Source organism: Daphnia magna, linkage group LG4 (genome assembly GCF_020631705.1).
Source record: "Daphnia magna isolate NIES linkage group LG4, ASM2063170v1.1, whole genome shotgun sequence".
NCBI classification, from domain to species: Eukaryota; Metazoa; Arthropoda; class Branchiopoda; order Diplostraca; family Daphniidae; genus Daphnia; species Daphnia magna.
In genome coordinates this window covers 4597501-4611384 of record NC_059185.1, presented here as the reverse complement: position 1 = coordinate 4611384, position 13884 = coordinate 4597501, and the positions used below count along the sequence as shown (strand labels likewise).

Genomic DNA, 13884 nt, shown 5'->3' with positions numbered 1-13884 from the left:
AGACAGACGCCAACAAATTCAATTTTCATAGCGTTTTTTATTGGAGGAGGCGGAAAATGGCTTAATTGTTTTTAAAGTCCTCGCTGGAAAAATACCCAAATTTAAATAATAAGACGAGGCGAATGAATCACTGTTTTTTTACTTTGACATATATTAAAACTTCCCATTTCATGAAATATTAAAATTTAGAATACGTGAATCGCGGAATAAACCTACTAATTAAATGGGATACTCTGAAATGTTACCAGATGCCCTAACAGTAATAACACCAATGCGAACCCCGAAAACGTCAAATTTTTCTCTAAAATGCTAGTACTCGTAATAAAGTGTGCATCACGTGTATTCGGTGAAAAACAATTTCTCGCCAAACGTGACAAGAAGTCTTTAATAAGCTTTAGCTTCTTGGCGTTGAGTACCAACGGGGCGATGGTTCTTCATCAAGAAGTCGCTGTGTTCTTGATATGGTGAGTTGTTGAATACCGTTTCGGTCCACAAGTCAGGAGTCAAGTAAGCGTACGTTTTAGCAATGGCAGCGTAAGTTGCCTTGGCTGGAAGAAAAAATGGGAAGAAAAAAAAAAAAAAAAAAAATCAAAAACGAAGTTCAGAACTAGTACTTCAGAATTCGGACATACCAAAATTGCCCAGCGTTCCCGTGCTGCCACGGGCTGCAGTGTAACAATCCTCAATACCAGCCATTTGCAAAAGCTTCTTCGGTACAGGGGCTGAGACAATGCCAGTTCCTCGAGGACCGGGAATCAATCGCACCAATACGGAGCCGCACTTGCCAGTCACTTTGCAAGGAACGGTGTGGGGTTTACCAATCTTATTACCCCAATATCCTCGTCGAACGGGAACGACTGAAAGTTTAGCCATAATGATAGCTCCACGAATGGCAGTAGCTACCTCCTTGGAGCACTTGACACCAAGACCAATGTGGCCATTGTAATCACCAATAGCTGCAGAAAAGACAGCTTGAATTAGCAATTTTACTAACAGCTGAAAATAGCATCACATACCAACAAATGCCTTGAAGCGAGTACGTTGACCAGCTCGTGTTTGTTTCTGAACTGGCATGATCTTCAAAACTTCATCCTTCAGGGCAGTTCCAAGGAAAAAATCGATGATTTCAAATTCCTGTGTCAGAATAGCAAAACTATAATGCATGTTCTTGCTTGCTGTTTTTAACATTTTTTACTTGCCTTGATAGGAAGCGAGAAGAGATAAATTTCTTCTAGAGTACGAATTTTGCCATCACGGACCAAACGGCCAAGCTTAGTCACGGGCACCCACTCCTTCTCTCCTTCCTTCCCACGTCCACGACCACGGCCTGGACCACCACGTCCACGTCCGCGACCTCCTCGTCCTCCACGTCCACCACGTCCACGATCACCGAAACCTCCGCGTCCACGACCACCGGCAGGAGCTGCATCCGCCATTGCTAAATTTTAGTAAGTAACGAAATCTGTTATTAACGGTCAACCAAAGACATCAAACTATTGTCTAAAGTTTACCAAAACAAGGCGTTAATTAATAACGGTAACACGTGAAATACAATAATAAACAAAGTTCAGAAAACGCTAAAAATTAAAATTAAATGCAACTTTCGTAAAGATGTCATGTAACACAGATGAAGACGGATAAAATAAAGTAGCTGTACTCGCCTGTGGTTTTCAATGTAAAATGGCTGAGTTGGTTTCCGGAGTTCTTAACTGATATTTAGGCGCCGCTAGAGGCGCGCTCTGAAAAAGGTTTGACAGGAATTGTTTCTCCGCCTTCTTTGCCTACCGCGCCTCTTTCGGCGGAAACTGTTACTTTAGAACTTCCAATGCACTCTTAGCCATTTTACATTGAAAACCACAGGTGAGTACAGCTACTTTATTTTATCCGTCTTCATCTGTGTTACATGAAATCTTTACGAAAGTTGCATTTAATTTTAATTTTTAGCATTTTCTGAACTTTGTTTATTATTGTATTTCACGTGTTACCGTTATTAATTAACGCCTTGTTTTGGTAAACTTTAGACAATAGTTTGATGTCTTTGGTTGACCGTAAATAACAGATTTCGTTACCTACTAAAATTTAGCAATGGCGGATGCAGCTCCTGCCGGTGGTCGTGGACGCGGAGGTTTCGGTGATCGTGGACGTGGTGGACGTGGAGGACGAGGAGGTCGCGGACGTGGACGTGGTGGTCCAGGCCGTGGTCGTGGACGTGGGAAGGAAGGAGAGAAGGAGTGGGTGCCCGTGACTAAGCTTGGCCGTTTGGTCCGTGATGGCAAAATTCGTACTCTAGAAGAAATTTATCTCTTCTCGCTTCCTATCAAGGCAAGTAAAAAATGTTAAAAACAGCAAGCAAGAACATGCATTATAGTTTTGCTATTCTGACACAGGAATTTGAAATCATCGATTTTTTCCTTGGAACTGCCCTGAAGGATGAAGTTTTGAAGATCATGCCAGTTCAGAAACAAACACGAGCTGGTCAACGCGTCGCTTCAAGGCATTTGTTGGTATGTGATGCTATTTTCAGCTGTTAGTAAAATTGCTAATTCAAGCTGTCTTTTCTGCAGCTATTGGTGATTACAATGGCCACATTGGTCTTGGTGTCAAGTGCTCCAAGGAGGTAGCTACTGCCATTCGTGGAGCTATCATTATGGCTAAACTTTCAGTCGTTCCCGTTCGACGAGGATATTGGGGTAATAAGATTGGTAAACCCCACACCGTTCCTTGCAAAGTGACTGGCAAGTGCGGCTCCGTATTGGTGCGATTGATTCCCGGTCCTCGAGGAACTGGCATTGTCTCAGCCCCTGTACCGAAGAAGCTTTTGCAAATGGCTGGTATTGAGGATTGTTACACTGCAGCCCGTGGCAGCACGGGAACGCTGGGCAATTTTGGTATGTCCGAATTCTGAAGTACTAGTTCTGAACTTCGTTTTTGATTTTTTTTTTTTTCTTCCCATTTTTCCTTCCAGCCAAGGCAACTTACGCTGCCATTGCTAAAACGTACGCTTACTTGACTCCTGACTTGTGGACCGAAACGGTATTCAACAACTCACCATATCAAGAACACAGCGACTTCTTGATGAAGAACCATCGCCCCGTTGGTACTCAACGCCAAGAAGCTAAAGCTTATTAAAGACTTGTCACGTTTAGCGACAAATCGTTAACACCGAATACACGTGACGTGAAATCGTTCTGCGAATTTCTTGAATATTCTTATTGCACCTATGTTGAGTTTCTTCTCCACGCTCTAGTTGCATTCGAAACCGCCAACTTGTAATATAAGAATATCTATAGGATGACATATCTTGAAAGTCTACTTTTAACTAATGCAACTTTATCTATTATATAGTATTCTTGCTACCTGTAAAATGAAAAATTGCTCTTATTAGAACAGTGAAACTTCATTTAATTTAGGAAATGGGATATCTACCGAGGTTGCTTTGTTAATCAGTTACTCCTTGTGCCGTTAGGAGTGGGAAGAGCATCGGTTGCTGTCAGAAAATCCATTGGTGTAGTCATGTGGAAGAAGAGTTCTCCGTAACTATTCTACATTTTCAACTGAATTGCATCAGATTTGATCGTGGTACTAATACTTTTATTATAATTCAAAAGTAGTTGTTTAATCTATTTAAGGGAAAAGAAGCTTTTGCATCATTGTTTGATGTTCTGAAGAGGGGGGAACCAGTAGGAAGTTTTATCGCTCTAATTTCTCAGGGTTAAAGTTGATGCAAGAAATTGAAAATGAAAACAGATCGATGTGAATTGGCCATATTACCAGTCAAATTTAGAAAAAATCCGGAAGTAATTGTGGATCAACATTGACGTCTATTGAAACCTGTAGAATGACATTTACTCATCAGTACTTCATTTATCTTCAAACAACTGATCACTAGAACTGAAATATGACTGAAGTAGAAAAAGGTGAAACATGTTTCAAGTTTGTATATCCACCATCAAATAAAATAAAGCTAAATATTATTAATAACCAGGAGCCAGAGCCAAATAATGAGATGAAATTGGTGGAAAGTTTTTCTCTTTTACCTCTTGCTTTACTGGAATATAGGTCTAACTATACTGAAATTGATGCAATAAGTAATGCTGATGGCTGTTCATCTATATGTCATTGCTTGGTAAACAAAATCTGCAGCCATTTGTACCAATCTCATGGTAATCATAAGCCATATTTATCTAGATTTTATTTGACTTTTTACCATTTTATTATCCTTGAAAAAATAAATTATCAGATCACAACAATAATCATACCAACACCATCATGTCTTTCACTTTTATAGGAAAAATTTGGCCTGTTGCAGTGAATGAAAAACTGGTTTCTTCTATTCACCAAATACAAACTAATAATCCATCAGCTGTGCAGGCTAGGAATGTAACTATGGAAATAGAAAAGGATGTATCTTCAATGGTTTCTACAACATTATTAAACCCAGATAAAACACCATCACAATGTGAGAAACCAAGTAAATCCAAACTTTGTCCAAGGGTATTATATTTCAATAGAGACACCCACACTAGGAGTAGAACAAAATCTGACATTATTCCTGTTATAGAGCCTACTGATTGTTGCATTCGTTGTAGACAAGAATTGAATCCTAAAAGCATAAAAACGGCTGTTTTTTGTTTGAAAACTGGAAATGTTTTGATCACCTGTTGTTATTGTTCTGCCATTATGAGTATTAAAGGCGCTCTTAAACTTCCCAAGTATATATAGCGTGCATGGAAACCCCTATTTTTTATTCTTTTATTTAAATCCATTTTCTTCCCATTTTTCTACTGTTTGGAATTAAAATGATCCAGAATGAATCAAATCCAGCGTAAAAATGGTTAACATCATTTTCCTATGGCCGCTCGAGATAAGGTTCTGTTTGCGCGTGAACGAATTAATAAGCCTTCTTGGTCCAAAGCTCCACACTTAAGAAAATCAGAACAATATTGAAATAATGCGAAATGATTTAATGTTTAATGTAAATTTCCAAAAGAGTGCGCTACTGAAGTAGGGAGGGTAACGCCATACTTATTATAGCGGTGTACTTTCGAACTACTCCGAGAACAAGAAACCTCAGGTTCAGCGGTAAAAGGACTTTTCGGTGGTGCGGAGGTGCTGGTAACTCTGGTGCCTCTCTTTTGTGTGTGGAACTCGTTGGGAGAAGTTAACTTGGAAACTGTGATAGTTTTAAGACTAACGTGCGTACGAATAGTTTCTTCTGGTGTTATTCAGTCAATAGTATATCATTCCAATAACAAGTGCGCAAGTTTGGGTGTAATCATAAGTAAAGAAAAAGGAGGCCCAAGTCGTTGTTGCAGTCACAGAGCCCACAGCTGGTTTTCACCAGCCACCTCTTCCTCTCGGTGGAGCCGCGGCGACACAACAAAATGGCTGCTTCACATTGTTAGACTGTGCGCTGGTCCACCGTATTGGGTGTGAGGCAAAAATTTGACTTTTGTGAGCGATTGACTTGGTTTTCTTACCATCATCTCTCCCCTTTCTTTTCTTTTTTGCCCAAAATTTGTTTTTTGGTATTCTGGTTCGACTTATAAATATTCTATCTATTACTCGCGTTTTGCGATAACTTTGGTAATAAAATGTCGAGCCTAGTAAGGCCTCCCGAGTTCGTGATTGCACAGAAATACCGTCTCGTCAGAAAAATTGGCAGCGGTTCTTTTGGAGACATTTACCTTGCAATCAATATTGCCACCGGAGAGGTAGAAAATACTTCCAACTGCTTTAACTATTTTTATAACCTTTTTTGTATAACAACATGTTTTCTTTTGTGTTCATCTTCAATAGGAAGTTGCAGTGAAATTGGAGCCCATGAAAGCAAGACATCCTCAATTGTTGTATGAGAGTAAACTTTATAAAGTCTTGCAAGGTGGCCTCGGTATTCCACACATAAGGTAAATTACCGTAACTGTTAATTAAGTATTATTACATCTTTGACTACTGATGTAGCATTTGTAGAATACTCCTGTGCATTCAATCCATGATTCTATGGCCTTTACCAGAAAGTGAAATCTTTCTTAGCATGTGCTTTCTTTCTAGCAATGTCAAGCTTGTGGTTAAGCAAGTGTGCCACTCGATGGCCACACTACCATGTACGGTTTTGACCTCAATATTTTATGCCCTAGTTTCCAATGCCATGTTATACCAATTAACCTTCATTATTTCCTCAGTTGATTGGTGGTTGTTTAACTGTGTCATAGTATATATATATATATTTATTTTTTTAAAGATTTAATACTATAGCATAGAAATATTTAGTTCATAGAGAAAACATTTCATCTCTTTGTTACAGCAAAGCTTGAGGATAGTTACGCAAGCGACAGTTTTATGCCGTTTGTAGGTTTCTTCAGACCCTCCAGGCTATTGTGTGATTAGCCGTGGTTTCTTCCTTCGTTTTCTAGGAGTTATTATTTACTTCGGTGGGCATTAGAGTTGTAGTAAGTTTCGAAAGTTTTGGTGAGAGCAAGAAATGGAGGGAGGAGCATTTCAAACGGCAACCAACCATTTGGATAAAACAGGGGCGATGATATGTTTTGTGGATTCGAAAATTTGGTCTTACGTACTTGCGTACTTTCTGTCGGTAACTTTCTAGAGGTTCGTGACGGCCATCTCGAATGATGGCATCGTGTTCTGCTGCCCTTTGCTTGGTTTGCTATGATTTGCCATAGATCATTTGTTTATTTGGATTCTGTCTGACGTTAGGAATTTGTTTCGAATCCTGATTTCTGTGATCTGTCGATGTAACACTACGTTAAAAACATTTTTCTTTTTTAAATTAATCCATTTTTTGAACTGGGTTTGAAGTGAAAAGCTTGGTAGACGTGTCTGTAATCTAGATGAACGAAATCTTTCGTGTTTTCTTCTTCAATGATACAAACCTTAATTTCTCCGGATTGCTTTGTATTTTCTAGATGGTACGGTCAAGAAAGAGATTACAACGTCTTGGTGATGGATCTTTTGGGACCCTCTTTAGAGGACCTGTTCAACTTCTGTTCTCGTCGTTTCACGATGAAGACGGTATTGATGCTAGCAGACCAGATGATTGGTCGGATCGAATATGTCCATTCGAAAAATTTCATTCATCGCGATATAAAACCCGATAATTTCCTTATGGGTATTGGCCGTCATTGTAACAAGGTAATTCGCTATTAATTAATTTCTTAAAATTTTAACTAATCCGTCATCAATTCAACTTTTTAAATAATTTGCGTTGCTTAGTTATTCCTGATAGACTACGGCCTTGCAAAGAAGTATCGTGATTCGCGCACCCGCCTCCACATTTCGTACCGAGAGGACAAAAACCTGACGGGAACAGCCCGCTATGCTTCCATAAATGCCCATTTAGGCATTGAACAAAGGTAGTACATCGACTTTCATGATTTGAGGGAAAGAGTTAATTATAATGTCATCAGATTCATGGGTGTTGCCAAATGTAACTTATAGTCGTGAAAAATAGTTATAATAGATATCAAAGTAGGTGTAAAACTAACGCTTAAGGCTTTCACTTATTTTTTTTAGCCGTCGCGACGACATGGAGTCCATGGGCTATGTGTTGATGTACTTCAATCGTGGTAGCCTGCCCTGGCAGGGGCTCAAGGTATCCGATTTAATTGCTTAGTTTTAGGACCGTCGTGTCTGTTAATCCAAATGAGTCATAACACGAATTCGACCACTGCAGTGTAAAGCAGATTGAAAATTTCGTATGTTTTTCTATGACTGAGTCAGTGGAGATGATTGAGTTTGCTTCTACTGAATGCACCTTATTGAGTGATTCTCACTGACCTTACAATTGTTCTTTTTAATTTCCATGTGGGTAAGGCGGCCACCAAGAAACAAAAATATGAGAAAATTAGCGAGAAGAAAATGTCAACTCCCGTAGAAGTCCTCTGCAAGGTATAATTATCAAAATAATTGTAATGGAATATGCTTATTTATGATTTCGTTTTTCTTTGTGATTATCAGGGCTTCCCAGCAGAATTTGCCATGTACTTGAATTATTGCCGTGGTTTACGCTTCGAGGAGCAGCCCGATTATATGTATCTGAGGCAGTTGTTCCGGATTTTATTCCGCACACTAAACCATCAGTACGACTACACCTTCGACTGGACCATGCTTAAACAAAAGGCAGCGGCCTCGGCTGCAGTCATGGGAGGTAGCTCATCACAGGTATGGAGATATAAAAATTTCATGTGCAGATGCGAGTTTGCTAACACCGTTCGTAATTTGGATAACAGGCAACGCAACCCCTTCTAGTCCCAGCAGACGATCGGGAACTGCGTGAGGTACGTGAGCGAGAGGTGGCCGCTCGCAAGTGACTGGCTGGCAGCGGGGGGCGGGGTACGGTCGATAGGGAGGCGGAACCCAAGGCGCCCAAAGCCGCCAGAACTCAGGAGGATGGCGACAACGATCCGGGAGTATCGCCTGCCGACACCCGTCCGCCAGTGATGACCAACACCCCCACCGACAAGCGCGTTCTGCGCTCGGCCTCCCGCAGAGGAAAATGATAGCGTTCACATTGTCTGTTGATTTGTTGGAATGAATTTGCAACAACCACCACAAAAAGAAACATAACAAACACCTTAAACATATTTTTTTTTTTTTTTTTTTTTCGTCGCGATTTCATTAGGTTTAAGATTTCAGTAAAGAAACCAAACCAAACCTTGTGGTTTTCAAGCAGCGATTGTATTTTCTTGTAATTGTCCTCGAGTGAATCCCTGTTTCCTGTAATTCATTTTTAAATTGCTAGTTTTTTTTTTTTTTTCAATTTTTTTTCTATTTTTGTTTTGTTGAATTCGCTATATCATCAACATCCATCTACCAGCAACACAAACCGTTCAATTTTACATAGCTGTTGGCGGAAACCAATGTAGTGTTTATCGATTCCCATCCATAATAATTTGTCATCCTTAAGAAAAAGTGATTCATTTCTTTCGGTAACGTTTGCACTTCTGTTTCGATAATCATTCTGTGGAATTCACGTCGAAAAATTGGGTTAGAACCAACTCCACCATCAATTGTATCGGAATTCCTCTTGTGGTCTTGATCACTTCTATTATTACCCTACCGTACTTTCACTCCTTTGTTTCTATTGGAAACGAAGTTGTTCGCTCGGTTTGATGAAAACTAATGCTGCTGTCACCTCTCCCTTTTGGTTATGTTTCCTCCGTAAAGCAATCCGTTCTTACTTCGACTTTGGGGGCAGAATACACTTTTTTGAAAATAACTTCACCCTTATTTGGGAAGTACTATATTTGTATTTAACCTTTTCCGTGTTAAGTTTACGGTTTTTACAATCGTTTTTATTCACTGATCTAAATCACCAATGAGCTTTGTGATGATTCGCAACAAGCTCTATAAGATTAATATGGCTTGCATACAGGTTCAAGGATGATGTTATCTCTAGCCATGTCACTTGTTTCGCATCGCTTCCAGCTTGCAACTGCCAATGTTCCAAGCATCCGTGTTCAGAGTGACAATTTATGGCTGTTGTTTCCATCCACGCATTGTCTGTATTCCTCGGGTCATCCACATAGCCTTGATAAACCTAATTTTATTAAGATTTAGCGATTAGTAATACTTTTGTCATAAATAACACCGTTCGTAATATTTATATATATAAATATATATATATATATATATATATATATATATATATATATATATATAAATATTTTTAAAACGCATCGTCATTAATGATCTGGTTTCAACCTCATACCGTAATCCCTCTATCAAACATTTCCTGTACGGTTTCCATCAAATCTTCCAGATTTTTTGGGTCCAGCTCTTGACTGTTCATAGCTTCTTCCAAAAATTCTCTTTGTGCAGCATGTGCAGGGTCTTCTCCAGCATCTACCATTCCCTATTTACAACAAAGGAGGTAAAACCAGGAGTCTTTGTTATCCTTATAGACTCACGCCTGGGATAGCCCACTCATTTCCGTGACGTCGTTGAATCCCGATAAACTGAAGAATGGGTTTTTTTGAATCTTCATTTAAGATTTGTTTGCCATTCACGCGGTCTCTCAACCATCGGGTAACAATAAAATCTGCAGCATGATTGGGGCCCCTAATAAAATATATATATTATTAGTAAAGTTCATAAACATTTCTGTGTAATTGTAATACCAGTGTCCCAACAGACCCCTTCCTTTTATTCCAGTTCTACCAACTGGATTGCTGTTTGTCAGAAAGTTGCATTTATTTTAAGAATTTTACACAAATAATAATTATTAAGAATATATTACATTGGATATCCATTTAAGACCTTATAGTCTCCCATGTAGCTGACTCTATTGCGAACTACATGATCATCTTTGCGTTCCATTTGGTTAAACGTTGGAGCAAATTGCTCACTGTACCACCAATATTTTTATTACCTATCGAAAATAACTTCTGCTTTTATATTTGTGATATACCTTATTTCTAAATCAGCCCATGCTTGCCCTTTTAAAGAGGGAGAGCTGTATTCAGGAGGGTTGTACTCGGGCCAAGGAGCAGACCATTTGACTTTGGTGTCAGGTATTATAAGGCGCTGATGAGATACACATACAAATTTAATTTAAATATTATTTAATATCAACTTACTTCCTATTCACCTTTTGATCCGAACGTGGGTATGTTTGCCCTCTGCATTTTGAGTGTATTTTATCTCTCCACACTGTTGAAGGCATCTTCAAGCCAACTGAAAGGAATCTTGACAACAATACCATTATAGAAATATAATAATTAGATTGACGTCAAGTATGAAGTGGCTGAGCAATGACATTAAATCAATATATCTATCACCTTCAAACAATCCCAGACAGCGCTCAAACGTGAAGAAATCGTAGTTTTTTTTTCATTATTTGTAAGCGTCGTCAAGGCAACGATTTGGTGCTACGTATCGAAGAAATATCGAACCCCAAAATTCCGAAAAGAGGAACTTAAAAGGAAAATTAATTTAGAAATCAATCAATTAAATAAGAAGTCTGTATGTGGTTTCGGAATGTTTATGTTCAAAAGAGCCAGCTCATATGCAGATTGCTACAGCGCGGGAATTTAAAGCGAATGTTTCCATTGCGACAAAGTTCGAGTTTCTATTGCATTGAAAATTCAACATTGATGTGACGAAACATTGGACAGTGACGGCAAACTTTACAATCATTTCTTTTTTATCGTTTGGCAAATCCAGTTCATTCCATCCTGTCGTAGAATTCAAATTCACAACCAGTCAAAACCAGAAACAGAAGCAAGAATTACTATGTACACAACTGCAGTAGTGTAAATCACAACAACTTAAGGAAATCATAGTACAATACATTAAATATCTAGCCTATCTATAGCCTCGAACCATGCTGAACGCTTGGCTTTTACATTGAATTCTGTTATTTTATCTCAAAACGTAACCAGTTGCGCCGCTATTAATCATCGATGTCGAGCGTAACGATTACAATGAAATTTTCACTTCCACATTTAGCACACTACTGCCTTGTATGACCAGATTTTTCATTCTATTTTGTCATTACTATTATTATTATTATTTTATTATTTTATTTTTCGTGATTAGTAATGAATATTATGCTGACCAAAATCTTACTAACCTGAACTCCTTCACCGGTACATGCGCAGCAAGCCTAGTAAGACATGAAGATCATGAAACCAAGGAGTTGTATGACAAGAAATTGCCTTTCCGGAGCGTTACCTGAATCTGCCATCCTCTGTTTTTGATTGTCTGGAGAGCTAAGCCCAAGGCTAATTCAGACGGCGCTGCTGCACCCAATAAATCTTGTTTATTTGCAAACACCAGCAAGGGCACTGTGGAGTAAAGAGGAAAAAAAGAAACGCCGACAGTCTTTGTTGTATCTTATGTGATGCTTAGATACTTTTCATATTTGTCCCATTATAACGCTGCGATTATCAGTATTAAAGTTTACGAAGTTTCGATTGAGTGCTGTTATTATATGACCGTGCAGCAGGATCACTACAAATCCATACAATTTAGTTTGTCGAAAAAGCTATTCCATATTTACCTCCTTCCAGTTTGTCCTCGTTAAGAAGCTCAGACAACTCTTCAGCCGTTTCGTCAAAGCGCCTCCGATCGGAACTGTCTATCACATAGATCTAAAAAGAAAAAAAAAAAATTACATTTTTGTTTTGTTTTGTTTGACGCAGATGTTTCAATATGTGTGCTCTACTTACTAGAACGTCAGTATTTTCAAAATAATTTCTCCAGTAGGGTCGGATTTTTCTTTGACCACCGATATCCCATACATTTAGTTTAAATCCAGTTGACTGGACGGACTTAATGTTAAATCCTTGGGTAGGTGTGATGTGGGTTATATCCTCATTGGCCAGCTGCTTCAAGAGAGTTGTTTTACCGGCATTATCAAGACCTAACAATAATATCCGCAATTCCTGTTCGGAAGAAGCGCGTAACTTTCGCAACAAAGCCAGCAAACCCTTAAATGAGCAATGATTAAAGTAAAAAGGAACTTGTTAAACACATGAGAAAGCGAATGAAAATCTGAGAACTCCATATACACGTCTTCTGTTAATGGTAATCAAGAGTTAAAGAAAAAAAAATCAAAACAAATAGGTAAATCAATTTTTTTTAAATGGTATGTAACTGCTTATATCTGCTATTGGAGTAAAAGGTTACATTCCGCAAGAAACTACTTACCATTGGAATAGCAAAAGAATCCAAGCAGTGTTTTAAGCCGACATTTGTACTCCTTACGTTAAGAATGTTATGAATCCCACGAACTGGTAACCATGGAAATGGACACCCTTTTTTATCATAACCATTCGAACCTCGTTATGCTCCTGTTGCGTCCGCGTTTTTTTCAATATATTTGTCAAACAAGAAAAAATTAAATAATTTCAAAATAAAATTGGCTTTGTACGATGTATTTATTCATTGAGTTGTCAATCTTGAATTTCACCACGAAAAGACTTTTCGATTGATCTTATATTACATACCTACCAAAGCAATTACATTATTAATTCAGCATGAAACTGCAGCATGGGAAATATGGTCTGTTGACGAAGAATTACGTATATTATTAGGGGAGAGTGGGGCCAATTGAAACGAGGGGCAATTGAAACAAAAAATCTAGCTCTTGACTACTAACTTTATCTGCGTTCATTTCTCTACAAGTTCGTTACATTTGTTTTTAAATAATTGCTTATTAAATTACATAAAATAATTAATTAAGCGAAGACCCATACGAGGGGCAATTGAAACACCCCTGTTTTTAGCACCCTTTCTAGGGCTCGGCCCCGATCACATTCTATTCGGGGACACCGCTAAGCTTCCCCGATAAAAATGAATCGGGGAAGTTTGGTGCGGGGACATGGTATATGGGATGGTAAACGTGCGCCTGCAACACACCCGGTAAGGCTTTGTTACAAAGAACCCCATTGCAGCATGTAGTGCTCCAAGCGGCTTCTGCCCTAACTTGACTGTTGGTCGTGGACCTGACACACTGAGTGCCTCGGTAAGGGCTATCTATTTCTGTAAAAGTTATGAAAAAATATTCATAAACAAATAAATTTAAGACAAGATTTTTTTTTTAGTTTTTGCGCTCTATAGATATACTGGACTTAATAGATGTAAGTCAAAAATTTCATTCTTTTTTAAACTTTTTTGTTTATGAATATTTTTTCATGGCTTTTACAGAATTGAATAGCCCTCACCAAGAGCTATCCATTTCTGTAAAATTTATTAATTTTGGGCTTATGGTTTCCCCGATAATAAATATTTTAATTTGATATATGACTGGGAGGAGGGGATTACCCACTACCCGTTAAACCGTTAGACCTGCCCTAAAAATGGCTAACCGGTTTACTTTTCGAGTAATTACTTTTTAAGCAATATTTTTACAGAAATGGATAG

General features: G+C 38.5%; 6 protein-coding genes and 1 long non-coding RNA gene across 8 annotated transcripts; 3 read left to right on the top strand and 4 right to left on the bottom strand.

Moving 5' to 3' along the window:
* Positions 1-322: 322 nt before the first annotated feature.
* On the bottom strand, positions 323-1791 carry LOC116920915 (40S ribosomal protein S2). The gene is made up of 5 exons (XM_045171841.1): positions 1662-1791; positions 1200-1438; positions 1017-1134; positions 633-956; positions 323-548 (listed from the first exon to the last, which is right to left on the bottom strand). The coding sequence occupies exons 2-5, from the start codon at positions 1434-1436 to the stop codon at positions 385-387; spliced, it is 843 nt and encodes a 280-aa protein (XP_045027776.1). The 5' UTR covers positions 1437-1438; positions 1662-1791; the 3' UTR covers positions 323-384.
* Positions 1720-3187, top strand: LOC116934987 (40S ribosomal protein S2). The gene is given in 6 exon segments (XM_045171842.1): positions 1720-1860; positions 2084-2322; positions 2388-2481; positions 2484-2504; positions 2565-2888; positions 2966-3187. Coding segments are annotated over 5 exon segments (840 nt in total). The 5' UTR covers positions 1720-1860; positions 2084-2085; the 3' UTR covers positions 3130-3187.
* LOC123471024 lies at positions 2965-3543 on the bottom strand. Its single transcript, XR_006644917.1, has 2 exons — positions 3427-3543; positions 2965-3357 (listed from the first exon to the last, which is right to left on the bottom strand). It is a non-coding gene; the product is annotated as an uncharacterized LOC123471024 (long non-coding RNA).
* On the top strand, positions 3492-4819 carry LOC116920912. Its single transcript, XM_032927081.2, has 3 exons — positions 3492-3917; positions 3987-4163; positions 4289-4819. Exons 1-3 carry the CDS (start codon positions 3899-3901, stop codon positions 4720-4722), a joined length of 630 nt encoding a protein of 209 aa, XP_032782972.2. The 5' UTR covers positions 3492-3898; the 3' UTR covers positions 4723-4819.
* Positions 4820-5099: 280 nt separating this feature from the next.
* LOC116920907 (casein kinase I) lies at positions 5100-9235 on the top strand. Of its 2 annotated transcripts, none has more exons than XM_032927074.2 (8): positions 5100-5714; positions 5800-5906; positions 6924-7149; positions 7231-7370; positions 7531-7609; positions 7822-7905; positions 7975-8178; positions 8247-9235. In XM_032927074.2, the coding sequence occupies exons 1-8, from the start codon at positions 5595-5597 to the stop codon at positions 8325-8327; spliced, it is 1041 nt and encodes a 346-aa protein (XP_032782965.1). In that variant the 5' UTR covers positions 5100-5594; the 3' UTR covers positions 8328-9235. The 2 variants fall into 2 exon arrangements, with proteins under 2 accessions (XP_032782965.1, XP_032782966.1); XM_032927075.2 differs by having other exon boundaries at positions 5101-5714; positions 7831-7905.
* Positions 9236-9246: 11 nt separating this feature from the next.
* Positions 9247-10937, bottom strand: LOC116920903 (ADP-ribose pyrophosphatase, mitochondrial). The gene is made up of 8 exons (XM_032927070.2): positions 10797-10937; positions 10607-10703; positions 10427-10542; positions 10256-10363; positions 10137-10187; positions 9927-10077; positions 9728-9871; positions 9247-9556 (listed from the first exon to the last, which is right to left on the bottom strand). Exons 2-8 carry the CDS (start codon positions 10679-10681, stop codon positions 9329-9331), a joined length of 873 nt encoding a protein of 290 aa, XP_032782961.2. The 5' UTR covers positions 10682-10703; positions 10797-10937; the 3' UTR covers positions 9247-9328.
* Positions 10938-11064: 127 nt separating this feature from the next.
* On the bottom strand, positions 11065-12829 carry LOC116920904 (ADP-ribosylation factor-like protein 3). Its single transcript, XM_032927071.2, has 6 exons — positions 12670-12829; positions 12189-12449; positions 12020-12110; positions 11692-11804; positions 11591-11623; positions 11065-11192 (listed from the first exon to the last, which is right to left on the bottom strand). The coding sequence occupies exons 1-6, from the start codon at positions 12670-12672 to the stop codon at positions 11151-11153; spliced, it is 543 nt and encodes a 180-aa protein (XP_032782962.1). The 5' UTR covers positions 12673-12829; the 3' UTR covers positions 11065-11150.
* Between the last annotated feature and the right edge of the window lie 1055 nt (positions 12830-13884).

Bases quoted from the DNA above. Each gene is read 5' to 3' on its own strand.
- LOC116920915 (XM_045171841.1), bottom strand. From the start codon at position 1,436: ATGGCGGATGCAGCTCCTGCCGGTGGTCGTGGACGCGGAGGTTTCGGT. The intron at 1,135-1,199 runs GCAAGTAAAAAA...ATTCTGACACAG, and splicing joins TCTTCTCGCTTCCTATCAAG to GAATTTGAAATCATCGATTT. The intron at 549-632 runs GTATGTCCGAAT...TTTTTCTTCCAG, and splicing joins GGGAACGCTGGGCAATTTTG to CCAAGGCAACTTACGCTGCC.
- LOC116920912 (XM_032927081.2), top strand. The intron at 4,164-4,288 runs GTAATCATAAGC...TCACTTTTATAG, and splicing joins CCATTTGTACCAATCTCATG to GAAAAATTTGGCCTGTTGCA.
- LOC116920907 (XM_032927074.2), top strand. From the start codon at position 5,595: ATGTCGAGCCTAGTAAGGCCTCCCGAGTTCGTGATTGCACAGAAATAC. The intron at 7,150-7,230 runs GTAATTCGCTAT...TGCGTTGCTTAG, and splicing joins TTGGCCGTCATTGTAACAAG to TTATTCCTGATAGACTACGG. The intron at 7,371-7,530 runs GTAGTACATCGA...TATTTTTTTTAG, and splicing joins CATTTAGGCATTGAACAAAG to CCGTCGCGACGACATGGAGT.
- LOC116920903 (XM_032927070.2), bottom strand. From the start codon at position 10,681: ATGCCTTCAACAGTGTGGAGAGATAAAATACACTCAAAATGCAGAGGG. The intron at 10,188-10,255 runs GTAATATATTCT...TCTGACAAACAG, and splicing joins GTCTTAAATGGATATCCAAT to CAATCCAGTTGGTAGAACTG. The intron at 10,078-10,136 runs GTATTACAATTA...ATATTTTATTAG, and splicing joins AGGGGTCTGTTGGGACACTG to GGGCCCCAATCATGCTGCAG.
- LOC116920904 (XM_032927071.2), bottom strand. The intron at 12,111-12,188 runs GTAAGTAGAGCA...TTTTCTTTTTAG, and splicing joins TTGAAAATACTGACGTTCTA to ATCTATGTGATAGACAGTTC. The intron at 11,624-11,691 runs GTAACGCTCCGG...ATGTCTTACTAG, and splicing joins ACAGAGGATGGCAGATTCAG to GCTTGCTGCGCATGTACCGG.